Source organism: Dendroctonus ponderosae, unplaced genomic scaffold, assembly GCF_020466585.1.
Source record: "Dendroctonus ponderosae isolate FM_Combo_2020 unplaced genomic scaffold, Dpon_F_20191213v2 Dpon_F_20191213_1, whole genome shotgun sequence".
Lineage (NCBI taxonomy): Eukaryota > Metazoa > Arthropoda > Insecta > Coleoptera > Curculionidae > Dendroctonus > Dendroctonus ponderosae.
In genome coordinates this window covers 54,730,479-54,749,121 of record NW_026017110.1, presented here as the reverse complement: position 1 = coordinate 54,749,121, position 18,643 = coordinate 54,730,479, and the positions used below count along the sequence as shown (strand labels likewise).

At 30.8% G+C, this 18,643-nt stretch overlaps 1 protein-coding gene across 19 annotated transcripts in view; it reads right to left on the bottom strand.

Annotated features, from left to right (window-relative positions):
- Window positions 1-1,749: 1,749 nt before the first annotated feature.
- Window positions 1,750-18,643, bottom strand: part of LOC109537903 (endophilin-A) — a 36,973-nt gene continuing 20,079 nt past the window's right edge. For 3 of the 19 annotated variants that reach the window (XM_048661281.1, XM_048661279.1, XM_048661270.1), the window contains 11 exons: window positions 17,791-18,141; window positions 17,662-17,728; window positions 17,147-17,203; window positions 13,256-13,341; window positions 12,961-12,969; window positions 12,314-12,417; window positions 11,690-11,970; window positions 10,313-10,357; window positions 9,495-9,569; window positions 5,546-5,661; window positions 1,750-5,489 (listed from right to left, as the gene is read on the bottom strand). In XM_048661281.1, coding sequence (XP_048517238.1) covers window positions 5,370-5,489; window positions 5,546-5,661; window positions 9,495-9,569; window positions 10,313-10,357; window positions 11,690-11,970; window positions 12,314-12,417; window positions 12,961-12,969; window positions 13,256-13,341; window positions 17,147-17,203; window positions 17,662-17,728; window positions 17,791-18,141 — 1,311 coding nt within the window. In that variant the 3' untranslated portion in view covers window positions 1,750-5,369. Of the gene's footprint in view, window positions 5,490-5,545; window positions 5,662-9,494; window positions 9,570-10,312; window positions 10,358-11,540; window positions 11,636-11,689; window positions 11,971-12,313; window positions 12,418-12,960; window positions 12,970-13,255; window positions 13,357-17,146; window positions 17,204-17,661; window positions 17,729-17,790; window positions 18,142-18,643 lie in introns of those variants that run through there. The other 16 variants (XM_048661271.1, XM_048661276.1, XM_048661274.1 and 13 more) reach the window with 16 other exon arrangements.

Here is an 18,643-nt window from a genome sequence, read left to right as displayed (position 1 = left end):
GTTTCTCAATACAGGCCTGAACATTATTTTTTATTTTCTACAATTGTTTACAAACAAAATATAAATAGCCCCGATTGTTCTCAAAAACTCGACTTTATGCGTTTCGAAAAGATACTGTTTAGGTTCAGGACTGTGACCAACTTGTCTTTCTCAAGAACGTTATTTAACTTAAGTTCAAATCAGTAGATTAAGTTTGGAGGAAATAAAATGTTTCATCGAGCGCAATCATTTGCAAAAAAAACAAATTTACTTCCCGTTAAAAAAGTTTCGGATGAGTTCATATAGTGTATATATAAAGATAATAATATGATTGTGAGTAACAATATTTGTTTTGTAAAAATGTTAATTTAAGTTATCACATTAAAGAATATTCAATAATATACCATACCCTATTAATTCAAACTGCATTACGCTTACGCATTACGCATTACGCATCATAAAAACCAATTTATTTTTTACTCCAGATCAATGCCTCTTATAGAAAAAGGCTGAAGCGCTATTTTTTTATATAACAAATTACACGGTAATTTTAAATTATTTTTATTTTAAGAAAAATCAGTGGCAAAAATAGTTCTGGGACGCGCTTCTTCACATGCCACCGGTACCACTGAATACGTTATAACTATAAATGTTTATCACAAAACGTACTGTAGTGAGCGCTTAAATCATATCGAACGTAAATAAAATATTCCACGCAGTATCCCTAATATTAATTATAAATGCGATTATTTAAAGGCAATTGTTCACAAACTCGTCTGCAGAATTCTACGTTAATTATTGATTCCTTAATATTAAGAAAATCTTGTACTATGAAATTCAGTAAAAAATGCGTCAATTAACCAACACTTTGAATAGAAAAATATTAATCGGAAAATACTGTTAAATTAATTCTCAAACTCTCTAAATATTCAAATTTCACCTGCAATGGATGCAACATAATGATTTCATTTCTGCGACACAGTAATCTAGACTTTATGTTGAATATGTTTAAAAATATTAATATAAACTAGATGATTTAAAATTTAAAAAAAATAGAATTCTAATATATTTGATAAGTTTATTACCTAGTTTTCTGAACAAATGGCGGGCAATACTTTGTGTTTAACAACATAGCATAATTGCTGCAGATTAAAACATATAAGCACAAAAACTTGTTAATTGGTCCAACTTCATAGTCTAAAATATCGCAATTCTTCGATTCTTCGATCTTGCGTTGCCTTAAATTTAAATAGTGTCTCCTAATGTGATAAACTGCCTCTCATACGCTATGCATGTGTGTAAGGTCCATGTATTATCGCATACTTTTATGCTATCAATCCAAGGTTGGCTTGGACATTAAATAGTATTTAACAAACAGACCATATTTTGAATTGTATGTTAAGTACGGGATTTATGTGGAATATGTTAATCTATGGGAAAAATTAAAAATAATCAGAATCAGTTATTCGTACCGAACCGCTTTAGTGTTCGATTGACTTCGGAATCGGAAGAAACGATACATTTTAAACCATCGCTACCCGAGTTTTGTTCTAAGAACATTAATTCTACTGGCGCGCCCAACTGTTACTAGATTTCGCATAGCTTTCATTTGTCTCACTAGACTTTATTTAAATGTGTTCCAGCACATAATATAATTTACATGTAATTGCCCAAATGTTAAGTAGAATATAAAAACTTACCTGAAATAAATTATCTTCAAAGTTTAATGTCGTTTTAAACTATGTATATATCAATTGATTCAACCCAATATAAACTGTGACACATTCTTTTATTAATTCACAATTACGGTAACATTTAAATGTATACATGTGTTAACAATATTTTATAAATAATCGGTGATATTACGAACGAATAAAAATCAATCGTTAAATTTCATGCAGATTTCAACAGATTTAGTGAATACTGATCTACTAGTTATCAAGTTGTTTTAGTCATAATTTAAAGAAATGTTAAAATTAAAATCATTTGTAAACAGTTAAAATGCGTATTAAAACAAAATGATATACTTTAATAAACTTTGGTTATTTAAAATGCGCGTAACAAGTAATAAACGAGATGAGTATAAATTGTACGAAACTAATTAGTGAAGCATGCAGCCTTCATATTACACAACATTGATAAGTTAATCTGAATAATATTTCGATTTGTAAAGCATAGAACTTTTTTGTCATGAACTATTTAAAAATAGTGAAAATAAACATTACTGAGTTATTTTCCAATTTGCCACTATATTCCAAATATTTCGTGTTTTGATACGCATTTTAACGTGTGGGGTATATGAATCAATACGATAAGCAACCTTATGTATGTCATGATGTCTTTTTGATCAATAACATGACCGACTATAATAAAAACATGCATCAGGGTCTGCCTCTTTCAAGATATAACTTATATAATAGTTTAATTGAATTCTTATCATACAGTTGTTACATCTAATGTATTGTCATTAACCAGATAAATATAGTTCTCGCACAAATTATACTAGGTGCCGCAAGAATAACTACTGGGATATATTTTGCTATTCAATGAAGTCTAATTTATTTTAATTTATTGCAAATATTAGGTACTACGGTTACTTAACATTTTAATAAATTCATAACAGTTGTCTTATATTTTCTATATTAATTTACGTATTGAAATGATTGAGGTTGTATGTTGTATTAAACTAGGCTTTTTCAAATCTCACTGTAACAATGTATCTGGATTTTCATCATCAGCAACCGAGAAACATGAAGTTAATGTGCAATGGAAAACCAGATTTAAACGGAAAAATAGTTCAAAATGAATTAGACGTTTGCTCAATGAGCATGAACTAATTTGAAAGAAATCTAAAGAAAAACAAAAATCAAACAATAGGCTTAATAAAACTCAACTCAACTCAACAACAAACTCAGTGAGTGCCATTTTTTTTATGAGACACTCAAAAATCTGAATTCTATTATCAAACGCAAATTGATTAAGATTTTCAAGGTTATTTCTTTTGTGATCTATACATATATTTGTAAAATAATTTGATACTAAATAATTATGTGGAATGAAGGCAAAAAGGCCATTGAGTCAAATGTTCGGTGCGTAACATTATTGTCAAGCCAAGCTTTGAACATGTTTTACACCAAGCTTGAGGAGTTACATAAAAATACATCTATAGGCCATTATGGTCTCTAACATATCCCAGTATAATTTGTTTATATTTTATCTGGCATTAATTTATACACAATATAAAATGCTAGCAAATTGTCATTTGATGATACTTGAAATTATTTTATAATGGTAGCTAAAATGTCCTATCAAGACATCAAGTTAACGAAATACTAATTAACATAATCATGGATAAAATTTATTTATATTTAACAGTTTTACAATTTCAAAAAAAGCTCAAATTTGACAACCTTTTAAATTTTAGAGTCTAGCACGATATACAAGCCTGGTTTTAGATGTTCTTTACTTAAAGCTTCAATCGTTTAGGCCATCCGACAATAGAAGTTAAAATATACATATCTATAAATGAACTGCTTCAGCTCTTTGAGCCCGCTTGATTTAGTCGGAGCTTTTAGTGAAGAATACCTAGAGCCGCTGTAAAAACACTAGAGTATTTAATTTCTATTAGACGGTATGTTAATATATAATACAATAAACTTCGGCAGAAAATCTACATTAAATAACATCAACAGATATTTTCTTTAGGTTATACATATATTCTTGTTCAACATTGAGTTCCCTTATTATGCAATATCATGTATGTAGTTGTGTAAAAGGCTGAATCCGTGTTTTAAAAGTGGTTAATGATTCATTATTTTCGTTCTAATACACAACTACGGAAATAAGTTTCACATCATTAAAATACTCAGCAATTTTCTCATTTAGCATTTCCGGGGTTAGAGATACTGTGATTTTATAAAATTTATCCAAACCCCCAGATATAATCGTGTGTGACGCATTCACAGTATAAACAACAATAAACTATAGCTCTACATATTCATATTAAAACTAATCTAAAGATTCTAAAAGAATATATACAACTTAAATTTTGAGTATGAGTAATCTCAATAATTGTAATTGTCACTTGTTACACTTACAAAGCATACGGGAAACAAATATTGTTTCTCAATAAACTTTGCACATAAACTAAATCAAACATTCAACTGCACATCTTCATTATAATACAATTATTAAAAAATTTCAAATTTTTTTACACAATCATTTTCTCAGTTATTTACAAATCGCAACTAAATATTTAGGAAGATATAGTATGTAGGTTGAAATATCTGAAGACAATCAAATCAGTTCAGAATTGTCAAATACAATTTTATAATTCCATACCTATAAAATTAAATGCGATATCACTAGCATATTTCAGTGCAGATTTATTTTACTACGTCATATTCTTCAAAGCATGTGCTGCAACAATAATTGGCAAATCGAACTCCTAACATGCTACAGTAAGGTAAAATCTGCACAATAATTATTTAGATAGTAATATGGCTTTGCTAACTATTCCAGTGCAGTTGCAGAAACGTACCCAGTACTATGCATTTTAAACAATCAATACCATTCTAAATCAAAATCAAACAATAATCTCTTTTGTGATGTTGAGGAATCATGAGAAATCAACGTATCAATTATTTAAGTGTGTTTATCCCAAATAAGCTCAATATCACTCAAATAAGCCGAATTCCTCTAAATTTGATTTACTAGATTCGCAATAATGCTGAAATATTATATTTTTATTTTATTTGTTTTTATATTAATTTCAATTCAAATCATCGACTTCACTAACTGACACTGATACAGACTGATAATTATGTGAGCAATAGCTTGTAATTGTATTACAAAATTTCCTCGATATGAAACAATCGCGGTTTCAAAGTATATAATTTCGTTTCATCAGCAGTCGTTATAGTAGTGTTTGGATTTAATTTTACTATTTATTATGTATTGAGAATCTCATAGCCATCGATACTATTACTAAAAACCAAGAGGATTATAAGTGCCTAACTGTCCGATTCTCATAAATCTTGCACAAATTCTTAGAAAAATTAGAACTCCTAACAAAGACGAACATTTTTGTAAAACTTGTCGCTAACGGACTGTATATGCTATAATACTCAATACATTTCCATCAGATCGGACTAGACATCATATCACTAAGTAAATATATTACTTAAAAAATAAAGTAAGAAACAAGTATATGTAGGTGTTTGGTTTGTTACCACGGGTACGTTACTGTACAGTCGTTAAAAAAATATTAATATCAATAATAACAAAAAACAACTATACTTAGGGCAAGTAACGATTCGAAATTATATAAATTGAAAAGAAAACAATCTAAGGGGTTGTTGTTCAACGTGAAGGACTAACGATATACAGATTTATGGAAGTGGCACGTCCACTTTCACGTAGTTAACTGGGAAATATCCGGTACGGCCACCAACACTACCTTCAAACCAATTCTCATCAATTTTGTTTAGAAGTGTAATAATATCGTTTTCCTATAAAAAAAAACAAATTATTAATGTAGAGTCGCGTTTTATATTTATCAACTTACCTTGAAACTTAATTCACCCGGATTTTCAGCATCAAAATCGTAAAGAGCTGTGCAACATGGCTGTCTAGTCATTGGAGTCCTGGCAGGAGATTTCATGGGGGACGGCAATGGAGATGCTAATGAGAATCGAACATTGATAAAAATTGACAAAGCCAAGGGTTCCTATAAAATTTAAAAAACAATTGTACACAATATCTAATCACCACTGGTTTGTACCTTTTGAAGACATTTTAGTATGAACAGGAAATTGTATTGCTCAATAACGTTAAACATCCACGTATTGACTAATGGATAGGTGGAAAAGTATAAATATTTTGTGGTATTATTTATTTTATCGCTGCCCTGCTTTGTTAGAGAAATGCAATACATTAAATCCAGTTTTTTAAATTATGGTTACATACTTTAATATATTAGATATGATTCAAAAGTGCCGTCATTCCCTCGGAGGAGCTATAAAGATTTACTTGAAGAAAACATTGGACTGGATAATTCTTTGCTGGATATTGACACTTCAAACTGTGATGATATGTTTTATTCATGCATCATTTTCATTAATTTGGTTGAATTCATTTCACAACTCGAGTTAAAGTTAACCCTTCCAACAGAAAAATTGGGATCATTTGCAAAAATATTCGCAGAATATGCTGATGTTAACTGAATACTTTTCAGTATATGCCATAGAAATAATTATTGCCTTAATTAAGTGTTTACGATCTTGAATATATACATAGTGTTTTCTGGAGCACTCTTATGCCAAGCTCTGGTATTTAAAAATGCTTTATCGCGAGAAAAAGGCTAGTAGCAAACCAATTGTGTTTTCCACTCGCATTTCCAGTCCATATGTTAGTTAATAACAATTTTTATGTCTTTTTATATTTTATTTTTGTCTTTTTTTGTTTATAACTTTGAAGCTAATGGAGCAATCCGACTGCTCTAATGAGATAATTTCTAGAGAATAAAAACATCTACAAAATGTCGAACGCCTCAATCAGACAATTAGGTTCTGAGAAATTTAGGTAAAAACCGAAAAATTGGGCGTTTTTTCGAAAATTCATAGTTCCGTAATTTTTTGAGCTGGAGCGCTAAAATTTTGAGCAAAAGTAGGAATTATAATGTGCGGGCGGATGCTCTCAAAGTATCAGTTTTCTCAAAATGCGAAAGAAAATTCAGTTCGTCTTTTTCCGGCAGGCCTGTTACCGTGAGTCCAATTATAACTTAAAGAAACAAATAATAACAAAAATGCTATACCGCTTGACCTATCTGATCGAATAGCAACAGCAGGTTTTTTAACTGAAATATACTACGCTTTAATGCGCTGTTTAATACAAAACGATAGCGAATAGGCGCTCCTTTCCTTCACTAAGCGTAGCCGTGCAGATGAATTGAAATTGCGACAAAAAAATTGATCTCTGATTTTATTTCGCCGGTAATAAATTAATTTATTCACGAAAACACAACTGTCTCAAAAAAATATGTTTGAGACGATAAACAAATATATAACATAAACATGTTTTGTGTAGGTTAGCGAATAAATAAAATACTTAATAATTCCGCATACAAAAGTTTAAGGAGAAATTTAAGTCATATTTTAAAACATATTGTTAGTAATTTGAATGCATTATTTTAGAAATAATTTGCTTTCGAATTAAAGGTTCCTGAAATAGTGCATAGCTGATAGTTTGCACTTTGCATTTGAGTCAAATTACATATTGTCGCATTTGCAGGAAATGTACTTTATTCATAAAAAAAATACTATGCATCGTCGTAAAACAAATGTCCATGACAAATTAAAAATAATAATTCAATTTCTCTTTTTGCGAGCACCAATCATCTGAAATTGAACCTTTTAAACCAGGAGTGAGCAACCTTTTTAATCAACGGGCCAATTTAAATTATAAATTTTTTTGGCGGGCCGCACATAAAGCAACACTTATTAATAATTTTTCAAACTTTATCTATAATAAACATAGAATGAAATTAAAAAAAAATATTTCGTATACAAATTTTAATGCAAAATAAGAACAAACAAAAAAAGAACCAAAAAACGAATTTCCTTGAAATTTTTTGTGCGAAATTTGGCACTGCTTTTCCGATACAAGCTGATCAATATCAGCTGGAATTGATGACCTAGCGACACGGACACAGTGGTTGAATGGTTCATGGTTGAAAATAATTAATCGCAAATATACGTACTTCCGAACAGAGACATCATTTGCTTTGCATTTTTGGACAAAAGCGGAAATTTTTCAGGGCTCACATAAGATTTATCAAAATTTTCGATGTTTACTGAGAAAAATACGGGAATATTCTGCATATCAATCACTTCTATTTGAAAGTTTTCGGGAACTGTATCCACATCGATACTCAATGGCGAGGAAAACATTTTCATGGAAACCGCTTTCATCTTCTCAGCTTTGAACATTTGGATTCGTAATTGAAATTCGTTGATTAAAATGTCTATATATTGTGCGCATTTTTGAGAAGTAAGGTTTTCGATTTCTAAATGTGGAAAGTGAGACACATTATTCTGCATAAGATGTCTCACCGACAAGTGAGTATCTCGTAACAAAAAATCGTGCAGACGGGGCTCGTTTGTTTTGCATATTTGAACAAGTCGCCGACAAGTGAGCAACTCGTCGAAAAAAATTGTTTCGGTTTAGTATGTACTACCATTTTATCATAATTCATTTTATAACAATATAGCTACTGATGGGAGAGTCGATAAAAGAAATTAAATTTAAGAAATGCTTGGCGGGCCGCACAAACATATTTAACGGGACGCAAGCGGCCCGCGGGCCTGGTGTTGCTCATCCCTGTTTTAAACTATTGTTATTGTAGTTTAACCGAAAACCAAATTTTATTCATAAACAAAAAAATAACAAATCGGATCACTGACAAAAATAAAATTGGCGATTTTTTGTAAAGTTAGCTTCGTTCGATTTGAATGTAGAATAGTATCTATACATATACTATTTAAATTACATGTAAAATTAGTATTATTATTATTATTCACTTTACAGGTCACGCAGTTTTTCTTCTCTAAAAAAAGTGTGACTCCGAAAACCACTGACTTTTAATGCAACCTTCAGATAATAAGTCTAATGATTTTTATAGAGCTCTAAGAAATGGAAATGTTCTTTGGGGTCGAATTTCCCAAAGAAAAAGCCAATTGGCAATAATAAAAACATCAGAAACACGTATATTTTCCTTTAAGATTCTATTAGGGAATATCGCCACATTTATTTCCCCACAGTATAACTAATAACATACAAAATCCATTGTATTGTGCGTTAGGGAGACTTGATTGTTGCAATAGCATCGCCGACATTTACTAACTAACAAAACAGGGGCGAGCTTCAAAAGATATTCTCAATGAAAAATTCATCCTTCTCACCCATGCATGTCCGGGTTTACAGCGAAGTGTTTGCTAAAACATGAGCGGTAGAAAACCACTCTATTCTTTAAACATTCAACAGGCAGTGTTAGGGAACAGTGTATGTGAAATTTATCGCAAACCGCTCAAAACATGCATACGAAAGCAAAGCATATGATCTAACTCTATCAAGCTGATTAGTGACTGGAAACTGGAAACAAGGCATATTTTGCGGTTTTGTTCCGCAAATAAAAATGTATAATATTAGCCAAATTATACCGCACAGTAAATGACATACACAAGTATTAAAAAAAAGTCTTATCAACCATTCCTGAGAAATGTAATCGACTGCATGCAAAGCAACTCGCACATTTTCGGGTCTTTGTTTTCAATGACTTAATGAAGTAGTTTGTATTGTTTTTGCGTAATTTGGGCTCCCTAGTGGCAAAAAATTTATTTCACTACTAATGGCGATTAAAAATAAATATGGACAATATTTGCAAATTACTAGCTGCAAACTGATTCAGTGTAAAGCAGATTCTAAAAGGTGCGAGTCAATTGGGCAGCAAAAGTTACCATTGGCGGATTGCTGTCCAGGATGCAGTTCGAGCTGCTGTGGCTTATGTTGAGGAGAACACAGTTGCGAAGAGCCTAGTAACACATCTTTGTCAGAACAACAACCCAAGCAGAGAGATAGAAAGGGAAATCGGGCTTGCAGCGATCCCATTGTGCTAGTAACTGTGTAGTTAAGTACTACCCCTCGAATTACTTATTTGATTACAAATGCCAATCCACTGTACGAGGGTAGGACCTAGCTGGTTTGATACATCAAAAAGTAATTAAATTTACACACACAAACACGGGTAGAAGATGGAATACTAATCACCGCGACGTAAAATCGATTTGATTAAACTACGCCTTCGCTGATATAAAACTGAGTGTTAGTGGTTTAAAATAGCTCAAAACGGAGGCAATGATTGGATATCAGCCAATAAGGTGTTTTGTTTTCCTTACCTATTTCTGAAATACGCAAAAAACAGCGTCTCAACACTTATTTATACCTAATAGATCTTAATCATGTTTTTAATTCTGGATGCATTCAGTGTAAATAAAGCCAGCTGTTCAGCCAGAACGAGAATTCACATGTGCGTTATACCTATGTAATGCTATAAAAATAGAACAACGAGAAAATGTTATATCAGCAAAAAGCAATATTTTAAACCCGCTTTTTTCCAAGTTAACGTTTTCGTTTCACTTAGTTTTAATTTTTTTTACTGTCGTCATAAAAATTTTGTATCTTCAATAAAGCAGTGTTAGTATAACTATAACTTAATAATCAACGAACATAGGGTTAGTAGATTTAGAAATCTGGAACTCCATTTGCCATTACTTACTAACACTGGAATCTAAATCAAAAGTTAGAAGATCTGTAGTTGCATCTAAATAAAAAGAGATAAATCCATGACATTCATTCTATGGCCACAATAATCTTTAAAGACATAGATAGACACCAAGACACAAGGTCCCGACGGTATTGATTCATCTGTAAATTGATTTTATTCCGGTATAATTTTCCATAAAAATGTTTGAAAATGTTTTCCAAATTTTTATCAATTCATAATTTAAATCAACTTCTCCCAATAACAAGAAACCAAAAGTATCAGGGCTCACGATACGTAACACTTTTAGAAACACGAATTTCAATCGATGAAAAAATATCATCAAGATCACCTGAAGCTAGTAATAATATGCGAAGAAAACACTAAGAAATGAAGAATACGGAAGCAACTTTCTTGATGTCCTGATCAAATGTTTTTAGCAAAACGCGTATTGTGTCTCACTAAAAAAATATATTGAAGGACCTAAAACACCTTAATTGCGATTTTGGAAATTTTATATCACGCTGACAGCAAAACTTTAACCCCCGAATCAAGTTTTCCGCAAAATTAAACATTTTGGAATTCACTAAAATACACTCCTAAACTAACTTAATAAATATGCTTTAATTAATTCTTTTAACTTATTGCGGACTGAAATTATGCAAAGTTATCAAAAACAACTAGAGAGCACAACAAGCATAAGAAACTAAACATGCCTTCATCTTTATGATAAAGGTCCGCACTTCAAACCGAGCACCACTCTAAGCCCCGAATAATATATCTGCTTTTCAACTAAATGTGGCACCAATTTCAAGCGATATTTTTTCAAACCGTTTCTTCTGCAAAAATATATAATTCCAATTTAACTTATTTTTAAAATAAATAAAATCCAGATATATATTTTTTTCCTGTCGGCCCAAAACGAAATAAAAGAAAACGTTTAGGGCTTTTAGATCGCAATCGTAAAGACGCGTATTTTTAAGAAAACGAGCATTGAGAAAGTTGGTTCAACAAAAATCAGGAGTTATTGACGTTAAAAATGTAGAATTAATCGGTGTTTCCTTGGCATACTACTGCAAACTTTATTTAACTGTTAGTAAAAATGTCAAGTCACAAGCAATTAATATAAGAAACCAGCCACCCAGAAGATGAAAACAAGCTGTTCCCAGTGATTGGAAATGAGTGGAATGGTAAGGAGCCAACAGTAAACAATACACTTATAAGTCAAATAAAAACATAAACGAAACCTGAAACTTAATATAATAAAATAAACGTTTTTTTATAAAAATCAGCCAACAAACGTTTGTTAATTTCAGGGAGCCGCAGAAGTACTAGAATCTATGTTACGAGAACAAAATCAGAATAAAATAAACGAAACCAAAATAAAAATACCTTCGGAAAAACTCCAAGGATCAAAAGGATCGGGTGGTGGCATTTGTTTAATTGGCACCGTTTTAGGTGCAGGTCGTCGAAATTCGTTAACGCCATTGGTGGGTTGATTCTTATGGCTTTGACTATATGAATTACTCGTGCTGTGATTATTGGATAGATTAAAATGATTCGAGTTTGTACCGTTATATCCGTCGGAAATAGCAGTCACACCCTCTATGTTCAAGTCCGATAGAGTTTTTGGTACGAACTCTACCTTAGGACGATTTGCAGCCTCTTCTCTCCTAGAAGCAATCAGGAATATGTTAAAAATGTAAGTATTTTTCAATGATTGTTGAATAAATTTCCAAGATATTGTCAATTTTTTCACAATGATTATTGATTCCAATTGTAGATATAAATATATAAAAATTGTCGCCAGATTGGTTAATACGTACACGCGATTTTGTCATCGTGTATTGATGCTGGTTCATACTGCACGTAATTTATATAATTTTTACTATGTGTATGTAAATGCAGTTGATTTACACCAATTCAAAATTTAAGGTCGAAAATGTATTTACTCAGTAAGGAAATAAGAATAAAAATTGGAAACTATTCTAATAATAACATATTTATCATACTTACTTTTCTTGAAGGGTTTCAGTGAGAGTTTTAAGAATATCTGTGCATTGGTTATGATAATCAAGTAAACCTTCTGCGAATGTTGCTAATTGAGATATTTGCTCTACCTGAAAAAAATCATTTGTCTCTCTAAATCAGGAATTTGCAGTAACGTAAATGTTAGCAAAATGTTGCAAACAATAACTATTAGCCTATAGATTAGAACATTCTTTCAATTCATTTATTCATTTGATTCGTATAGAAGTAATTACTTTTTCGCATCGCTAAGTCCGATGAAAACTCATATAGATATTTTGAAAGAAAAGCTGAAAGTTATAAGCTGATTTTCTTTTGCTTGACTTGATATTTCGCAATCAATCATTCTCAAACAATCGTTATGCCCTAGCTAAGCTGCACGCCGCAAAATTATGTGTCGTCTTTTTCGAATGAGTTCTATTTATAAAACATTTAAGATGTATCAATCTATTCCGCGACAATTGCTCATCCAATTCTAAAATGTCTAAATTCATATTTTCCAATACTGAAAATAATTTGCACGTTAAAAATACTGGCTAAGAGAAATAAAAATAATTATAATACATTTCTATTGCTAAGTGCTACTTTACATTTATCTTATTATTAAATATACTTTTTTTCTTTTGCCCACTTACACTTACGTCCTTATAGGTGCACGAAGAAACGGGTTCATAAATATTAAATTGCTTATAAAAGTATATTAGAAAATAAATGTGTCTAAAATATTATAGGTAAGCAAGATTTCTTTACTTCCAACTTGTATTTAAAAAATAATGAAAAATTGTAAATTATTTATCTTAAAACAAGTTCATTGAGTCAGTGTAACACTGCATAAATGTAATAAATTTTCAATATTATAGATTTCCAAATTTAGTTCCAAATTAGAAAGATATAGAAATAGAAAGTACAGAAAGAATCCAAGATACTTACATCATTTTCTAATAAGTTGAACATGCCCATTTGAGCAAGATGCAGAGATTCCGCGAACTTTTCCTCGGCTGCTTTGATTTCATCATCTGCAATATTTGATCCTGTTAGGTAGTTAACAGGTCAAAATAAAAAAAAACATGCAAAATTAAAAAAATATATTAATCTAAGTATAGTAGTAAAGTAAATGTATATCTTAACAATAAATAGAACAGAACAGGCAAAGCAACAGCTACAAGTCGAGCTGGCATTTTTTTCTTCATCCTTATTTAAGCATTATCAAAATTTTAAATCTGTTACTGATATTTAAACCGTAATTAATGCGAATCTGTTCAAACAACTAATAAATAATTAACGTGTAATAAAGTGCGCTTCCAAGGTATTAAATATGTTTTGGATCAGAGTCTGGTAATTTGACGAAATTTATAATGAGTGGAAAATATTTTTTCACGATGTCCGCAATGTTTATAATTCTGCCGCTACATTGAGATGTACTTATTAGTAATTGAAAATAAATCTAATCTTCAACAGTAATCGTGTTCCTTTTGGCTTTACAAAAATGGTTTTCATATTTTCAACTTAATTAATCTATACGTAAACTTAGGTATATTATTAAATCATGATTGTTTTCTACCCGCCGGCATAAATGAGAAAACATAGCAAGTATGTGTGTTGAAATTAAAGTAGGGTTGTGAATTTCAAATCTCTTTAGTGCACGAGCACGTTTGCACATAACACTTGAGCTTATATAGACCGCATCATCCAGAATATGAGGGAAAAGTAAAGCAATCTTAGTAGAATGAGGTCATTACAAATGTAGATTTCCTTTTTCAATTCAAAAACCCCCCAACATATTATGTTTACTGGTTGCAATTTGTGCTAGCTTGGTAGTTATTTAGTAGGCGAATAATAACATTAGCATAACAGTTGACATCCACTATTATTCATAATTTGATTTTTGCGCGTTTTAAGTATTTTTTATTTATTTGATACAGTTTAATTATTCAAATACGAAGATTCATAAAAATGATATTAAGTGCTCAAAACTCTCTTGTAAGTCTAAACGTCACATAAATTCCATTAGTAAAGTAATAGAACAAAGAATCCTTTTAAAAAACTCAGAGATTATATTTATTTTTATATTTTTATCTTTGGAGAGTTTAATCCATTGTACGTCAAGTTCAGCCGAGATATAAAACATCTTTGAGGTGAATTTCTATTCAAGATTTCATTTCGTATTATAATACAATTTAAGAACGATTCCGGACATGAAATTCGTGGACCACTACAATAGAAAACAGGGAAATTTAATATACCCTTATAAAAATACAAATTAAATTTGTGCAATATCTTATGAGACATACTGTCTAACTTCGATTGGAAAAAAATACATTATATATTTACAGTATCTCATTACTGCTGAGCATATACCGGGTGTCCCAAATGTATACGAATACAGAAATGTTCGTACTATTTACTTCTGGGTGATTTGAGATTAATATTTACATTTACCTGGTAAAATTTGCGTTTCATAAAATACACATGAATACTAGAAAGAATAGGTGCCTCACTAAAGTGGTGACCTATTTGTCACTCATACTCACTTTAGAAACTTTATACTGGGTATTGTCAAATCCATGAAAACTACTTAATTCCCTATTGATTGGGCCAAATGCTCTTATGATTCTCTGCAAAATATTGATGTTAAAATGTCTAATGCGTATTAAAAAAATGATGAACATGGCTATAAGTAGATTTGACAATAACAATTTTCAGTTATTTGAGGAACGTTTTCACTTATTTGAAAATAATAAAAATTAAATTTTGAAATAGATATTATATGGAACACAAATTACAATTGTTAATTATACGGCGAATAATCAAACGCCATTAGGCTGATTTAATGAAAGCTGCTTGGAATCCTTCATTAATTAACCAATAATGAAGATATCGAATATCAACTGGCGGATACGCAATTTAATATATTTCAAGTAAATTACACTCGGAAGCGGAAATCCCTACAAATTCACGTCTCCCCTAAATTATTCAATATCTACTCAAACCCATCAGGGTCAAAGAGGAACAGCGAAAGGAGATACATTTTTTAGATAGATATAAAATATTGATGTAATGGATGTTCAGCTAAAGAGCACTGCATTAAATAAAGTAACGCGTAAAGCCTTAGACGTATATCCCAAACGCCAAGTTTGTGTTTATAAGGCACACGTCCCATAAATTGATTAAGCTAGTTTTTTTTCCATGTAAATAAAATTGAAATTTAGTGGTTTAATTCTACTGGTAAAAGCAAAATGACTTATTATTGACTTAAAAGCCAATAATAATAATATACAATCAGTACAAAAAATAATTTCTAAAAATCATCGCATACAATTTTTTGAAATGTACAATGTTAAATGCATATTCAACAGGATTTTAAATAAACGCTTTACCCCGAATTTCCTAGGGAGATTTTCGTTTATTTGATCATTTTCGTAGTTCGTTCACTTCTAATACACACACTAAAATGTTAAAATTACTTGGAAGACAATATTGTTTGGAGGTAATATACATAAGAGAAACAATGATTTTGATATCAAACGCATTTAAATAATTATTAATTTAAAAAGATTAACTAAATGGTTTAAAAGATTCAGATCAGAATAAAATAATGATGATGTAAAATTAAGTGAAAAGCAATTAAATTTTTGTTTCAGTAAAGATATATCGGTACCAAAGTTAAATTTTATAAACATATTTCTACTAGAACATAAAATAAAAAACCTCGATTTCTTAAGAGGCCTTTTTATTATAACTGCCTTTTCAATTTGCCGGTATTTTAATCCATTTTCGAAGGTAAAATTTCAAACGCAATAAATTTCAATGGTAAGTTTTATACAACATGAGATAACACCTCAAACAATGTACAATTGTATTAGGTCTGATAACAAAAAAATTCAACATCAAACAGACCAAAACATTCAATAATGAATTTCGACATTGTATTTTCAATTATGGTATGTTTTCCAAAACCGATGCACAATTAGCTGCCCTTCGAGTTAAAGTGCTCATTAGTGAAAGTGTTCAAACATTTTAATAGTTCAATTTCTACACATATAATTTATATCTACATGCTAGGCGAATAATTTTGTAACGTCCGGCCCTCTAATTGTGGTGGAAACTAAACATTATTATTAAATATACGACTTTATCTAGGAATGTGTGATTAGATTTTTGAACATTGCAAATATGGCGAAAATTACTGAGTATATATTTTTAAATATTATGTTAATTAAAGTTAATGTATCAGAAGCGCATATAATATTGATTTTCTGATTTTACCAGGACAGCGACTATATTTTAGGTACCAATAAAGCGTGAGTAGATTAACAGAAAAATTCGATAACTTGGTACTTTAACTGGAAAAAATAACTTTAACTAAAAAAATTTATTTCATAATTTAAATTTCAAGGAGTCCTGTATTTTGACCCTCCAAAGGTTTCAAATTTTTGTATAGTGTCCGAGTGTATATTAGTATTGCATCAAATAAACTGATTCACTGTAACATCGTGGAATTCGTCTAAAATTGCTTTACCTTGAAAGGTACGCATTTATTAACTATATTTATGTCGAATTATCAAATAAATATATGTATACACCAACTGAAAAATATTTCATTGATTTCTAACCGAATTAACGCCGATACACACTCATCGCCAATGTGAAAAATTCAAGTTGAAAAATATTTTTATTTCAAATTTTACCGAGCAATAATAAATCGATCAATGCACGTACAACAAGCACTTATACTGTACCCTCAACTTTACGAATTGCATAATATTTGCGTGTTCAAACAAGCGTGTGTACAATTTTAAAATAATATTAAACATTACATACCATGAGCGTTGCCCTGGACCTTTGCAGGGCTTGAGTAAGGACTTAATCCTTTTAAAGCTAAGTTAGAACATGCAAAAAAACAGAAATAAACTTGCATGCTTATTGTTATACTATAAACATAATTAATTCGTAATAAATACCATTATATTTGTGGAAGGCAATGGTTGAAAAACGCAATTATCTTAAATAACTACAGATTCGTTAAATAACAGTAATTAAAAGATGTTACTGAAATTCCTGATCGCTGTTAATTAATTATTTAACCCAAACCATTTTATGTAATCGACGGAACAAATTCAATCTATGTACACAATCCGAATTTTAGCAGCAAAAATTCGTAAGATAATGGCGTAAAAATCGCCAATTCTATCCGCTATTATAGTACTATTAACTCTTTTCGGTGTCACAAGCTTAATGTAGTTACGAAACCCTAACACTTATTTATGTACTTGTATTACTGTTATGATGGTATTTATTATGTAGTGATTAATAGAAATAATTTTGAAAAACTGTACCTTTTGCCTGCCTCCTACGCTTGCAGTCAAAATCCAGTCGTCGACCTTGTAATTTCTTCCGATGATGCTGGAAGAAGTAAAAAATATAAAATTTAAAAAAATCCAAATACATTATTAATCAAGACTTACTATAACTTCCTTCAAGTCTTTGGTCTGAAGATGATGAAGAGGTTCCAGAAAGTTCTGTTTAATGTTATCATCTAGCGAATACTTCACATCCGCCATTTGTTTGAGTGCCTCGCCCATTTCAACTAAAGCATTGCCGAACATGCTGTCATCACCTAATTTTCTACCATAAATTAACATGCAGTCTCCAAGAACTCCTTCTGGCTGCGGGTATGTATTGGACTTTGCTTGTCCACTTAATTTACTGATCCCTTTTACAGCCGCCATCTTGGCTCGAGCAGTAGGATTAGGTTGCAAAAATTCTTTTGTTTTAACTTGTAGCTCTTCGACTAATTCAACTGTCACGTCCGTTTTCTAAGAGAAAAAAGACTAAATGTACCACACGTAATTTGAACAAATCTATTAAGATTGGCGGATATTCGAGATACTTCGTATGTGTTATTTTAATTTTTCTGAATTCTCAACGCTTTGAGAAATACCGGGGTACCTTTTTGTAACCAGAGGACAAAATAATTTAATAATTAGCAACTTGACTAGAATAAGAAAAAAATTGCTGATTGCCAATTCAATGTTTCTCAACCTCGACATTTGGAGTATTTTTAATTGTGTTTTATTTATGATAAAAAAAAACACGAGTTCAATGTATCCAAACGAAAAATACACAGGCAGCATTTTTGTGTATGGATATTGCCACGAAAATACCACCAACTCGATGAGGGAATACTAACAAAGATATTCGAATTGCCGTCTTCCGGCTTGTGAAATGGAATTGTGAAAGGGACGTTGGGCGAAGAAATAATGCTGCAGAAGCTGAAGTCGCTGACAAATAATTCTGGTACAAAAAGAATTTCTGCAC